The sequence below is a fragment of the Propithecus coquereli genome, unplaced genomic scaffold, assembly GCF_000956105.1.
Source record: "Propithecus coquereli isolate 6110/MARCELLA unplaced genomic scaffold, Pcoq_1.0 Scaffold40, whole genome shotgun sequence".
In the NCBI taxonomy this organism is placed as follows: domain Eukaryota; kingdom Metazoa; phylum Chordata; class Mammalia; order Primates; family Indriidae; genus Propithecus; species Propithecus coquereli.
Window position 1 is genome coordinate 6363594 of NW_012149730.1, and position 14330 is coordinate 6377923.

Genomic DNA, 14330 nt, shown 5'->3' on the forward strand with positions numbered 1-14330 from the left:
GAACTGGCGTAGAGAGTGCGCAGGGAGAAGCCGCTGAGGGTCAGCTCTCTCAGCTGGTTCCGCTCGCAGTGCAGCTGCTCCAACCCACACAGGGAGCTGAGATCCAAGTCGGTCAGCTGATTGTCCCGGAGATCCATGTGGGTGATGTATTTATTTCCCTCTAGATTTTCAATAACCACGGTTTTCAAATGGTTCATCCTTAATAGTCAGAAACAAGGAAATAACCAGAAATAAATTCCATTAAATGTGCTTACCAAAAGAAAAATAGGACAGGTATGATCCCCTTCTCCATTTCCTAAACAATTTAAGGACTTCTTACTTACCTCATTTTGCAAGGTACTATACAAATAACCACAGACAGTTTATAAACAAAGAACTCAAGGTACAGCTAAGTTAAACAATCCAGACTAGCAAATGCATATGCAAATTAAAGAAAGAGAAGGAAAAAGGCGGCCATGTCCACAAACAGTTAAAACTTAATAAGGTTAGGTAGGGACTAAAGAGTAGGACAAAGGAACAAGAAGATGAACTTAACCTTTTGGGTTAGTGAGTAGCAAAGCAGTCGTAAGAGTACTATGTCAAGAGTCTGAGGAGGGGGGGAGAGGGGGCAAGGGCAACATACGTAACCTAAACATCTGTACCCCCATAATATGCTGAAATAAAAATAATAAAATAACTGTTAGTGTTGTTAAAAGCAGTTAAGATCAGGAGAAAATGGTGAAGGAAGTAGTGTAGGGGAGATGACAGGGGAAGTAGGGGGTTTTAAGAGTGGCAGATCCTAGAATCAGCCAGGAGAAGTGCACACCTGGAAGGAGAGGGCATCACTGAGTGGAAGCTGCTAGGACCATAGCTGAGATCAAACAGCCACCAGGAGTGAGGAATCTGGAGAATGAAGGAGTAGAGAGTGCCAAAACCTTCTGCAGAGGTAGCAGGTCTCATAAACAGCCAGCAAAAGTACATCTCCTAAAGGTGGAAGAATCACTTGGGAAAGCAAGGGCCTTACCCTTGGCGGCTAGGCTGGTAAATAAACCTGAGGAACCCAGGGCTGATGGTAGAATCCTTGCAGATATCTTTAAGTTCAGAGAGGCAGAGAGAACTCAGGTGTACAGGACTATATTCAAGGAATACTGTCTGTCATTGTAAAACAGAGGAGGGAGCCCTTGAGTTGAGGAAATGCTTGAGGAAAGTCATTACCTCAAGGCCTCAGGAGTCTTCTGAAAATAATAGGTCTAGGGAAATCCAACTCTCAAATATGAATGATAAACAAATGCAGGCATTTCTTGCAGCATTCCAGTATACCACAAGAAAAATGTCAAAAATGGCAGAAAAGAAATTTTAAAGATGAATTAAACTCATCAGAAAAATGTTGCCATGGAACAGATAAGATTTGTAATTAAACATTCCAACATTAATTTAAAAAAATTAAAAATCAGTCATAGCTATGAAGATAGCATTATAAGAACTCAGGTAAGCAAGGACAGGACAGTAAAAGGTAAGGCTACGAGAATGTGAAAAGTGAACTGGGAGAAATGGATATAGATGGAAACAGAAAAAATGTATTACAGGAAGGGAGACATAACCGGAAGGCATTCAAGAGAGTGCAGACACAGCAGAAACACAGTACAGGACACAGAGGATAAATATAAAAAATGCAAATAAGAAGAAATAAATATAAAGAAAAAGATAAAATGGATTAAGTAGGAAAGATAGAAATAAAAAGTAAAGGGAATTCAATATATATATAATATGCATAATTAGACTCCCCTTAAAAGAAGCCAAAATAACAGAACAAATGTTTAAAAATATAATCCAGGGAGACTTTCCTAAATTAAAGAAACAAACAAACAAAACCTTACATCAACATAATGAAAAGATGACCTGGATGAAATCAAAGTTTTTATAAAGTGGAAACTAGGAGAAATATAAAAAGATATAGTCAGAAATACAATAAAAATTAGAGACTTTACCTGTCAGGAAACTTAATTCTAGTGGCCAACAATTAAGTTAGGACACAGAAGATCTAAACAAGATAAGCAACGAGCTATCTATTGAGAGGCAGCAATTTGTAACAATACCAGAAAACAGAAAGTCCTCACCACTTGGAAATTGTAGAACTCATAAATAACACTGTACCAGATGTGAAAATGTGAGCCAACATTTTCCAATAAATTAAGAAAAAGTTGGTCCTTTGAAAAACTAGAGAATCATTAGCTAATCAAATTAAGAACAAAAAGGATAAATAACAAATACAAAATACAAACAGACAAGTGAGGAATCAACATAGAAATGAGGAGAACATAGTCCTACCAGGTATCACAGTTAATAAAAGTTCTACACTTATTGAAGGGATATGATATTATGCAAGATTAGACACACAGACAAAAGTTACAGAATCTGGAAAAACAGATTCCAAAACATATGGGAATTTAGTATATGATAGAGTGTGGTTCCACAAATCAGTGGGATAAACAGATTTTTTTAAACAGCACTGGTCATGGATAACCACAGGAGAAAAAATAGTATTGGATCTATATTTCACTTAAGACTCCATAATAAACTCTAAACAGATAATTAATTTAAATATAAAAACTACAACTTTAAAACTGGTAGAATAAAACATGCAAAATACCTTTAAACCTTTGGAGCAAGTAAACCATCTTCAGCCCAAATACTAGAAGCCATAAAAGAAAATATTGAAAGTTTAACTACATAAAAATGAAACCGTGTGTGCACGAGAACACATGTGCACGCATGCACACACACACACACACACACACACACAGGAATGTCCAAAGCCAAATAACAAAGTAAAACCATTTGCAACTTATATAACAAGCCAGTAGCCACTCTTCCTAATACATAAAAAACTTGTAAGAATCAGAAAGAAAAAGGCCAACAACACAATAGAATTTGGACAAAAGGCATGAACAATTTTTAGATCCCCAAAAACACAAATGGCCATAATGTATGTGAAAAGATACACAAACTTATTAATACTAAGAAAAATATAAATTAAAATTATAATAAAAATAAAAAGAAACTTTCTTTTTACTGTCAAATAAGGAATAATTCAAAATTTTATCCACACACTTTGCTGATATAGCTCTGGAGATATAAGGATTGCTTTCATATAATGCTCTTTAAGTCCAAAATAGAAAAACATTTATAGAAGGCAATGTGGCAATGTCTATTCTAGAGATATATTTTACAGATAATCCTGTACATGCTCAAAGTAATGTATTACAAGACTATTCATTGTTGCTCTGTTTCTCAAGAGCAAAAGATTGAAAAACAATGCAAGTGGACATAAACAGGGAACTGATTAAATAAACCCTTGCATGTGTGCCCGATGGAATACAATACAGCTCTAGAAAAAGAAAGAGGATGCTTTCTAAATATTCATATGGAAAGATCACTAAGATGCACTGTTAAATCTTTAAAAGGCAAGGTATGTAACAGTGTAGACAGTTGTTTAAGGAGGAGAAACGTAGAATATATTGCTTCTGTTTCTATTTTCATATACCCCTGGAGGATGTAAAACTAGGTGAGATCACCTCTGGCAGCTCTGAATGTGGATACGGAATGGTGTGGACAGGGGAAAGTTGAGAGGGAGATTTTGCACTGTATCTATCTCTCTCTATATATATTTTTGAACCATATGAAAGTATAATTCCCCTAAAATTTGACAGTAATATTGTAAATAGAAACTGATCTATTTAAATTTTATGATCCAGGTTATTATTACCATATCTGTTGAATTAGTTTATGCACTTATTAAATATTTGTAACATGGCATGGTTCTTTTAGCTGTTAATGTAACGGGGTACCCTTAATAATGTAGAAATTAATTTACAAGCCACAGTAGCTTGGTACTTTCCAGTGATGTCCTGTTTTCACATTTCCTACAATGTAGCTGTGACAAAGATCCTCAGACCACCGTCATTGAAAACGGCAGAAGCCAGAGGGGCCGGTTTTCATTTGAAGTGTTCCGATTTGTGAAACACAAGAATCAGAAAATGTCCACGGTCTTCCTGCACTGCGTTACCAAGCTCTGCAGAGCTGATGATTGCCCCTTCCTTATGCCAGTATGTTTTTAAGCAACTTTATTCTAAATTGTTGAACTGATCTAAGCTGAAAGGTTATTAAGCGTCAGGAACTAATTTCTATATAGAAAGTGGATATGCATTAGGTCAAACAGTTTGAAGTAGGATTTATTCATTCATCCAGTAAAGAGCTATTGAACGTCTACTTTTTGCTGAGCATTATTCCAGGGATATAGAGATGAAGCCAGCATGAATTCTGAGTTCAATTGGCTTATCCTTTAGGATCATGAGATAGTCATGAAAAAAAGCAAGACAAAAATCTTAGGGTGCAAAGGCAGACAAATACATGGGTTGTAGTATGAGGCAGTATTCACCATTGTGAGAGAGATGGAGCAGGAGAGGTTGGGGGGATTGGTAGAGAAGAACTCCAACTGTAACTGTGAAGACAGATGAACCTGAAAAGGGCAAAATCAAGAGTGTGAGAGACATTCCATACTGAAGGATGGTCAAAGTCACAGACACAGAAACCAGTGTGATCAGGGAACTTCTAGTCCGTTAGTAAAGCTGTGGAGCAGAGGATGATGGGAAAACCTAGGAAGAGGGCTGGGCTGGTGGTAGGAAGGTAAACTGGGGCCAGATGGCCTGGGAATCCCTTGGATTAAAAGTTAAAAGCTATGAAAGGTGTGGCTCTCAATTGCATACAGCCACCATTAAAATATGGATCCATTTAGTAGTGAATAAGAAACAATTCTATTCCGACAGGCTCCTTAGGGTCACATCAATATTAACCTGACAAAAATGCAGGCAATTTAAAAAATTTGAAATAGCTTTACTATGTTTCTATTTATGTTCCATTCATGCATGGGAAGCTATTTCATCACAATCACTGATCTCTTTGGTCTAACTGACTGTATCAGATGGGGGTAAATGGAGAGTCCATAGTACCTTGGGTCCGTGCTGACCAACATTTCCAGGAAGGATTTATTAAAGGCTTGAGAGAAATAAAAGTAGAAAAGTTTGATAAACACAGCTCTTTTTCAGGAGAGCCACTGAGCTATGTAAATTAATGAGGCAGTGCACAATTACAGCGGGAGGAAATAAGAAATGTGGCCCAAGCCAGGGTAAGAAACACTGTAGCAGTTACATGCAAAGTAATTAAATAAATGCACAGAAGGAAATGAATAAAATTAAACATGTGGTATGTCTTCCAAAAGAATCTGCTTTCCAAATGGCCATGAAGAAACGATCTTGTGCCGGTGTGGAATTTCATTTGTTTTCATTAACACCTCAGATTTGCGGCCACAGAGAAAGGAGAGATGCGGGGAGGAGGACAACCGGGAGCCCCCAGGGCACTTCTGGAAGCGCGGTCCTCTCTGCCGGTCCCATCATTACTCGGAGTGGTAGGAGTGCTCCTCCTTCTCTGTGTAGTAATAGATGGCTTCAAAACGCCTCCTTACTTGGCTTCTAAGGAGAACTCAAAGTGGTTCCTAAACAGCACTAATTAACTGTGAGACAAGATAAACTGCTAAGCAACTTTAATTTCACAGTAGTTTTCCTATTTACTCAACTTTCACACAAAGGGCAATATCGTACATTTCTCTTTACACACACACACACACACACACACACACACACACACACACACACACACACACACGTACGTAGGCACGTATGTACGTGCCGGCCATGTTTCATTGCCCCTGGGATCCGCTCTACCCTTCCCTGCCGTTAGCGGACTATGTTCACTGGCTCCCTTGCTATCTAGTTTCTGCTGGGGCTTGACCAATAGGTGGCGCTGTCAGCAGATGGGAGGGCACGGAAAATGTGAAGTCCACACTGCTCCTGCCTGACAACTCTCTCCCTAAAAATACTCTAGAAATCCTGTCCTTAATTCATGGCAAGGAAACTTGACTTTCTTTTATAAACTCCCTGCATCTTTGTAAATAGTCCTATTAAACATTCCTTACACTGTCCAGTTTGAGTACCATTTGTTTCCTTCCAGGATACTGTATTTTACATAGCCCTACCCAGTGCACTCATTCACTCTCATGAATTTCTATGATCTAATGCACACAACTCAAATACACATATATTGTCATGTATACGAATATTTGTGAATACATGTACATACACACCAATCCACACACATTCTACGAAGGGATATAGATTTAAGTCAGCATGAACCTGGAGACATCCAGAGTCAATCATATAAAACAAACATGAAGAGTAAGCAACTGAGACTGAATTTGGGAAACGTGGTTTCAAGGTCTAGCTTTTGTTCTAACAAGGTATGTGACTTGAGATTTACTTCATTTCTTTGGATAAATGTTTCTTCATTTTTAAAATGAGGGGTTTTAAAAGTAGCCTTTAAGATTCTTTCTAACTCTATAGTTCTAAATTTGTCTCAAAAAAAAAAAAGAGAATAATTCTGATTTGGATTATATGCTAATAATATTTTCTCCATTTATATTATCCTTAAGGCTGTTAGTATGCTTCAATTAGATTTTCTGTACTTTTCCTCCCATGCTGCTCATCCCATAGTGAAAAGAAAGTTTTACCTGAAATAGGTAAATAATTAAGCAAAAAGTGATCTGGGTCTGAAAAATCCAGAGAATTACTTTAATTGGTGACTTCCCTGTGTTTGTGTAGACATAGCATTATTTAAAAACAAACTAATAGACCTTTTAAGTAGTGCAGAAATTTATTAAATATGAAATTTCAAACTTAGTCTGTACTACCTGAGGATTTTTGGTATGTGCTTTGAATGGTTTGAAAATGACTGGTTTGTGGTTTGTGAAAGGCCCAATTCTTGTCTCTAGCTGTCAGAAGTACTTCATAGAATTACACTGAATGGAAATTCAGTTCTTGTTGCCAATAATTAGGAATGCTTTTGAGTAGGCACGACAAAAATATTTTTATTTCTATGGAGCACATCTAGAGTCAGTTTGCTATAAAAAAGAATCTTGTAAGCACACTTCCTCTGTCCATCTTGGGCATCTTGGGTAGATGGCTTTTCCTCCTTAATAACCTCCTTGCTTCCTTCTTGCCTGGTCAAACTAAATATTATAACTTTTAAATAATTTGTTAGTGTAAGGTAATCTTTACAAAGACCAAAAAAGTTTCTAAGATCCCCAAATCCCTATAAACATTACCAAATAGAAGCCTCTAATGCTAACATAGCTGACCAGCTTTCCAGGTTTGTAGGTTTCTCCCATTCCATGTCCAGTTGCCCCAAATATCTATGCTGAAACCTCAAAGAGCTAGTACAATGCCTCTGATGTCATGCCTGAATTTCATTCTTCCTGATTTTCAATCTGTTTACACCTTAAGGATGTAATACTTTTGTTAGTTGATACAGGAAAATTTTCACATCCTCAAAATGCAAAATCCTTAAAATTCCTGACGTGTTCTTATTTAATGCTTCCAAATGCTAAAACTGCTTAGGCGGGGAAATGCTTATAATAGGCTACACTTCTGGAAATTTAGAAGTACAAACACTGGAAAACAATAACATCTCATTATTTTGTTTACATAAATTGCTATGGAGAAACCCAAGCCATACTCCTGTTCAACTTGTATCATTGAGTTTTTATGGGTAGTTAATAATCCATTTCAGCGTATGCATTTAGTCCCTAGCTGAGACTGGCACTCTGCTAGGAACTGGGAATACAGTAGAGAACAGGCCACAGACTTTGCCCTCAGGGATCTTAGAGTTCAGAGGTAGAGATAGACTATTGACGAATATAACACAGTGGAAAGTAAAAAGTTTGGAGGTTATTAACTTGGAATATATGATACATTTTACTGTATAGGTAATTAAATATTTTTAAAAAAAGTAGTTTGCTAGTGCTAAGAAGGAAAAATATATTCGTTCTGCATATATCTGTGCACTGATGGCCATTTTTTTCAATTACTTATATGAGAAAAGCAGAGAATAACAATTTATCTGTCATTTCTGACTTTCAAATGGCTGTGGCATTGCTGTTATTACCTTTCTCCTTTACGTCCTCACATAGATTTTCTTTTTTAAGAGGCCACCAATTTTAGTACTCCAATCTGTTCTTCTACTTCCAGAAAGCTTCATGTGTTTCTTTTAGTGTATATGTACATGTCAAGACCAAGTGGATTCAAGGGAAGAATAGATGAGTAGGGTGACAAAATGCTCCTGGAAAATGCCTATCTTTTCTTTCAGAGCTAGATAGTGCTCTGATTTTTTTTTTTTTATTGCAATGATACAAAAATTTGAGGATACCAGAAATAGAAACCAGATAAAGCAATTCTCTCTACCTTTATCCACTATCAAATAGAATTCCAAATGGTATTTAAATATTATGTGTTTTGATTTCAGGCATCTGCCAAAGGTTGGATGCTTCCATTTTTCCAGAGTTCAGGAACCTGGAGCTCATGGTTCCAGGCTCATTTGACAATGGAGGGTGTTTTGTCCCCACACATGGAGTTTTTGTCCACAGCCAAGTCCTTATGGATGACAATTGGGATATTGTTCCCACAGAAGCATTAGTGGTAATGTGGGGAGTGGGGGGGATATTCCGACCTCTGTTAACCTCAGGATGCAGAAAATGGGGAGAGGGGCATCCATAAGCACTTTTGTCTTATGTGGGACACTTAATAGAAAGGAACTTTCTATTTTTTTATTTTTTTGAGACAGGATTTTGCTCTGTTGCCTGGGCTCGAGTGCCCTGGTGTCAAGCCTAGCTTGCAGCAAACTCAAATTTCTGGGCTCAAGTGATCCTTCTCCATCAGCCTCCAAAGTAGCTGGGACTACAGGCTTGTGCCACCACGTCCGGCTAATTTTTTCTATTTTTTTTTTTTTTTTTAGTCACCCAGCTAATTTCTTTCTATTTTTAGTAGAGATTCTTGCTGAGGCCGGTCTAGAACTCTGACCTCAAGCCATCCTCCTACCTTGGTCTCTCAGAGTGCTAGAATTATAGGCGTGATCCACCACGCCTGGCCTCTATTCTTTAATAGAAATATTTTTAAAGCAATTGTGTGATTTTTAAAAAAGGAATAACTTTTAAAAAGAAATTTTAGAGTATTATATATTCTCCTCCCATGTTCTGGCGAGGCAGCTTGTCTTGGGAAAAGAACACATGGATCTTCTGGATGAATTGATTATAGTCCATTCATCCCAGCTATTTCTATGAGAAGGAAGTGCCTTTATAAAGTAGTGTTGGTTAGAGGTTAGGATTTTACTGAGTGTCCTATAATGAAAATTTGTGTTATTTTTTATTTTTGTCCTATAGCAATGCACTGCACCATTTGAAAGAATCCTAACCATGAGTGCTGTATTAATTTTAGTCATTGCACTTCAGGATCAGATAGCAGAGCCAGCATTTCTGCTGAGACTCATGTATCTGAAAAGAAATGGCATAAAATATTTTATAAATATCTCACTTGATTTTCCCTTTACTTGTTTCAAATACTAATCCTGGAGTTTCATAGCTTGAGATATTCATTTTCATAAGCAAAAATATTTTCCACAGTTGGTCAATTTATATTATTTTAAAAAAAGGACTCTGGGCTTTGATTTAAACATATGTTTACTTTGTCATAGAAGCTGTGACAGATGGAAGTTTCTTTATCTGTAAAATGGGGGGTGGCAATAATATCTAAACCATATGGCTATTGTGAGGATGCAATGTGATAACATGTGAAACAGCACTTTATAAACTATATGGCATTATATGCACATTAATTGTAATAATATTTATACTCGAGAAGTAAACAGTCGAGACTGCACACACTTTATGGTTCAAATAACAAACACAGACACCCACATATTAAAACACAAATATGAAATTGTTATTTCAAATATGAAATATGAGCTTGTTATACAAGCTCAAGGGTTAATGGTAAATTGAACAACAAAAACTGTGAAATCAAGTGAATATATTCATTGTATCTATTATTATGTTAGCCAGAGAAAAATGCAAAATCAACAGCTTCAATCTTTTACTTAACAGATGCAAATAAAACTACAACTCAAGCTTAGGAGGCATTTTTTTTTTCATTTAGTTATTAAGTGTAAATTTATCTTCTTGGAACTTAAAATGATATGTTTGCAGATTATGTTGGGCAAATTGGCAATACTTAGAGTGGCACTAAATAATGACTATTTCTCTATAACAGAATAACAAATGGTGGGTTATAGGGCCATAAAAAATGTAATAGCTGTTAACAATTACTGCCCCCACTAACCTGACTGGAGAGCTAATGATGAAACAAAGTTGGCAGGCAAGAATACAGCATAGTACATTTTGAGATTATATTTGTATACCCAGGGCAGTAGCAAGATGCTGGCGTGGGGAACAGAAGGATGATGAAATCCAGGATGTGAAGCAGGAAATGAGATTGCAGAATAATTTACGGAGGCTTTCATTCTTGCCTTCCCTGAGGAGATTGTGGGTGGGGGTAAGGGGAGACAAAGGTGAAAATGTAGGTACAAAGTAATTATAGAGTCAGATTTGGAGAGACAGTGTCACTTATCTTTTCCTGTTTTTTTTCATTCCAGATGAGACTCCAACCAACAATTCACAGCTTGGTAAGATAATTAACATATGTTGAAAATAAAAGCGCTATTTTAAAAGAATTTTTGGTGATTAGTTACAAAACTGTAATCAACTAAATGTAATGAGCTTTAGTTTTACAAGTTTGTTACATTATAAATAACAGTTCATTGAGAAGTTTAGAACTCATACGTGATCTATTGTCAATTTATAACAATTTATAGCAACATATATAAATTGTAATTTAATAGCATTTTATAGTTTTTTGTTTTTGTTTTTTGGCTGCCCATAGGATAGCTGACCTCTAAACCATACAGTCTTTTGGTATTGGATTGAATTACAGATAGACTGTAGCATAATCCTGTGTCATGCTGCTATTCTAGAAGATACCGGTGACAGATGTTTTGCAGGTCTAAATTAGGCTAAGGTGCGATAAATAAATAATATGGGGCCTTTACAGCTGTGTGTTTCATTGCTTGCAGGCTCTCCAAATGCGCCTCCTTTCCAGCTGAATGCCATCACCAGCGCACTGATATCAGGAATGGTGATTCTTGGAGTCATGAGCTTTTCTCTTCTCCTGTGTTCACTGGCCCTTCTACATAGGAAGGGACCCACCAGTTTGGTGTTAAATGGCATAAGAAACCCAGTCTTTGACTGACTGTAACAGGTTCCAGCTCTTGGGAGAAGGCTTCACTGACTGTACTACGTGTGACTGTAGTCAGTGTTCCATCCGAATTGAATGCCTGCCAGCATTTGATATTTGTAGGTTTGATAGATTTTTAGCTCATCAGCTCATGAGCTCATTTGTAGCTCATCAGCATGATGATAGTGAAAGAATTCTGATAATATTGCTATTGTCACTTATGTATGTGGCCAGCTCTATTTTTATGGCACCAATGGGTATACCGACAATAAGTAAAAATATTCAGGACTTAGATCTTACAGGATCAGAGATATTTCATTTTATTTCAATTTTCTATTGATCACTGGTTATAAAGATAAAAGGTGGGCATAGAAAAAAAATTAAGTTTGCATTTTTTTTTCCCTAAGCAGCAAAGCCCAATGCAATGGCATGTAGATTTGCATATGTGGTACTAAAATGAAAGTTGCTTTTTATTTTATTCCATGTCATTTCAGCTTGGGATGAGTTTTAATTGGATTGGCCAATTTGGATACCTGAGATTTAACTGCACATTCTATGACCTCCTGTGTCTTTGGCTAATTTCCATGTTAACCTGGGGCATCCATTTGTGTAGCCAATGGTAAAAATAATTATTAGCTTCCAAAGCTAATACTAAGTGGCCCTAGATCATTATTCATTTGCATAGGAATGACTGTGATCAGTTTCCTCCTTCTGGTTCACGTGAGAACATCAGCACATGTTAACGTTCCTCCCAGGTAAACAGTTCAGCTGCTGTTGCAGCTGTACTTCCAGAAGCGAGGCAACTGTGCAAAGATTATTCTTAATTCAAGAATCATTGCATGTGAAAGCAAAACCATAGTTATGGGAATAGAACATTGTCACCACTCCATAAGCATAGAGTTCTATAAGCGTTTTTAACATCTAGTTTTTTTTTATTCCTAGAACAAAGAGGAAACTTAGGTTAAGTGTAGTTTGCAGAATATTGTTGGATTCGATATAAAATATATTCCTTCCTTCATATTTTTGATGCCAGGCAAACCAATAATCCGGAGTCTTGTAGGTGTCATAATTGCCATGAATAAACAGTATTTTCCTCTAACAGTAAACTGCAAGAAGCATTTGATCCTTTATTGGTTTTGCAAAAACAATTAAAAATGCCATTTTAAGTAGTCCATGTTCCTACAATAAGCTCAACCTTGTCTTTGTTCAAGCTAACCACACAGTTGTACAAATAAAACAATTCAGTGACAAACACCAAAACTAAGCATGTGCAGTTACCAGGTGTGCCATGTTAACTGTAAGAAATTGCTGTAATGACTAATTTTTATGCAGTATTTGTGACCTGTTAGGACTTAATTTATTATGCTACATACAAATGATTATGCAATTTTAGATTTGCTTCAAATGAAGTGTTCTACATTGTCAGTTAATAATTAAATCAATAATTAAGTCAAAAAACACCTTTTCTCCAATTTGCCTGGATATTTCAGGAGGCAGTTTATACTATGATAATTAGCTATATAATTGCCTCAGCTTTCTATTTCAAGGTGTAGACACAAAGTAAAATGGGATCTGGAAAGTCTCTGTATAATTTCTTTAATATAAAAAAATTTTAAATCACTTAGAAAGCCAGGCTCCCCTTCCCTGTGTTACTTTAAAATAATTTTGAAGTGATCATTCTGAACTTTATCTGTGCTAACATGATTAACTGACCATGCTACTAATGTGATCCTATATGCACATGGATAGTATTGAAATATTCTGGTAAATCTATTTCAGATACTTTAAGTGAATTGACATTGATCCGAGGATTAAGTTCTGTGACTAGGACATTATATCATTGAAGCTGTTTTGTCAGTTTGAGTTTTATGCTTTTGGGATGGCTGCTGTTTCAGCTGTTGACCTTTTAAATTGTGTATATTCCATTTTACAGAATTGAATAATGGACATATATCATTTGAGAAGCAACTTAAGACTCATATTATTTTTTGCCTCCCTTTCATCCTAAATGGGAGAATCAGAGCTATAATGAGATAAACCAGGTTTGTTTTATACAGCTTTGTTCTTATAAACCTGTTGTATGTAGTATTTAGATATATGGAATTTTCCGGTTATTATAGTGTGAAAACCTTACAAAATATGTGCAAATGTTCTTTCAGTTTTAATACCTCAAACTGTTTTTTGCACTTCAGGGGTAAGGTCTGATGACATGTAAAAGGTGATTGTTTAATAAAATAATTGTAAATGAATGTCTTTAAAATATTGACCTTTTTTTTAAAAAAAAATATTTCTCCTTCTTACTTTCAACATCCTATTCCCACTTTCATGCATGTAAATGGTCCCTGATTTGTGATGGTTCAATTTAATTTTTTTTTTTTTTTACTTTAAGATGGGTTTATCAGGATACCAAATGCATTTTTGACCTATGATATTTTTGACTTACAATGGGTTTATTGGGACATAACCCCATTGTAAATTGAGGAGCATCTGTATTGAGAAAGAATTAGTCTAAAATAAACTGCCTAATGCAAGGGCAGGTCAGTGATCTCTGCAGGTAGATGGAGTCTGCCCTGTCAATATTGGGCTTCGTGGCTAAGGCCTTATGTTGGGAGACAGTCCTGAGATCAGCTGAAGGTCAGGAAGTACACTTTACCATGGGCTTGAGCTCTGACTAAAACGGAGCTTACAATTTTTAAAACTTTGACAGGAACAGTAAAAATTATAAAGACAAGGAACTCGGCTTCTGTCCAGAGTTTCACAGTCTCTCATAACAATTCCAGCAGGGTCTGGCTGTGATCTCTTGTCTCAGCAGGCAGGGGTGAATAGGAAAGTGACACAGCATTGAGGAGAGATCTCTGCCTGACTCAGAGAGAAGCCAATCTTACACAGGTGGGCGCTATGAGCCCTCAAATATCGGCAATTAGTTCTGGGACCATCATAAGACATGATGGTTTATGAGGGGTATTATTAGCTGTGGAAATGTAAGATCACTTTAGATAGCCTCGCAGGCAGTCAACTTCCAGAAGCGAGAATGGAGTAGAAGTTCATGGGAGACACTTGTTTGCGAACACACATAGGTGTAGTTTGAGGAATTCCCAGAGCACTTGGCAGGAGAGAAAT

General features: G+C 36.6%; 1 protein-coding gene across 1 annotated transcript in view; it reads left to right on the forward strand.

The window, feature by feature from the left end:
• ZPLD1 (zona pellucida-like domain containing 1) overlaps window positions 1-11281 on the forward strand; it is a 62257-nt gene extending 50976 nt beyond the window's left edge. Inside the window, exons 8-11 of the mRNA XM_012652830.1 lie at window positions 3914-4085; window positions 5335-5443; window positions 10573-10602; window positions 11050-11281. Of these exons, the coding sequence (XP_012508284.1) occupies window positions 3914-4085; window positions 5335-5443; window positions 10573-10602; window positions 11050-11225 (487 nt within the window). The 3' untranslated portion in view covers window positions 11226-11281. The remainder of the gene's footprint in view (window positions 1-3913; window positions 4086-5334; window positions 5444-10572; window positions 10603-11049) is intronic.
• Window positions 11282-14330: the final 3049 nt, after the last annotated feature.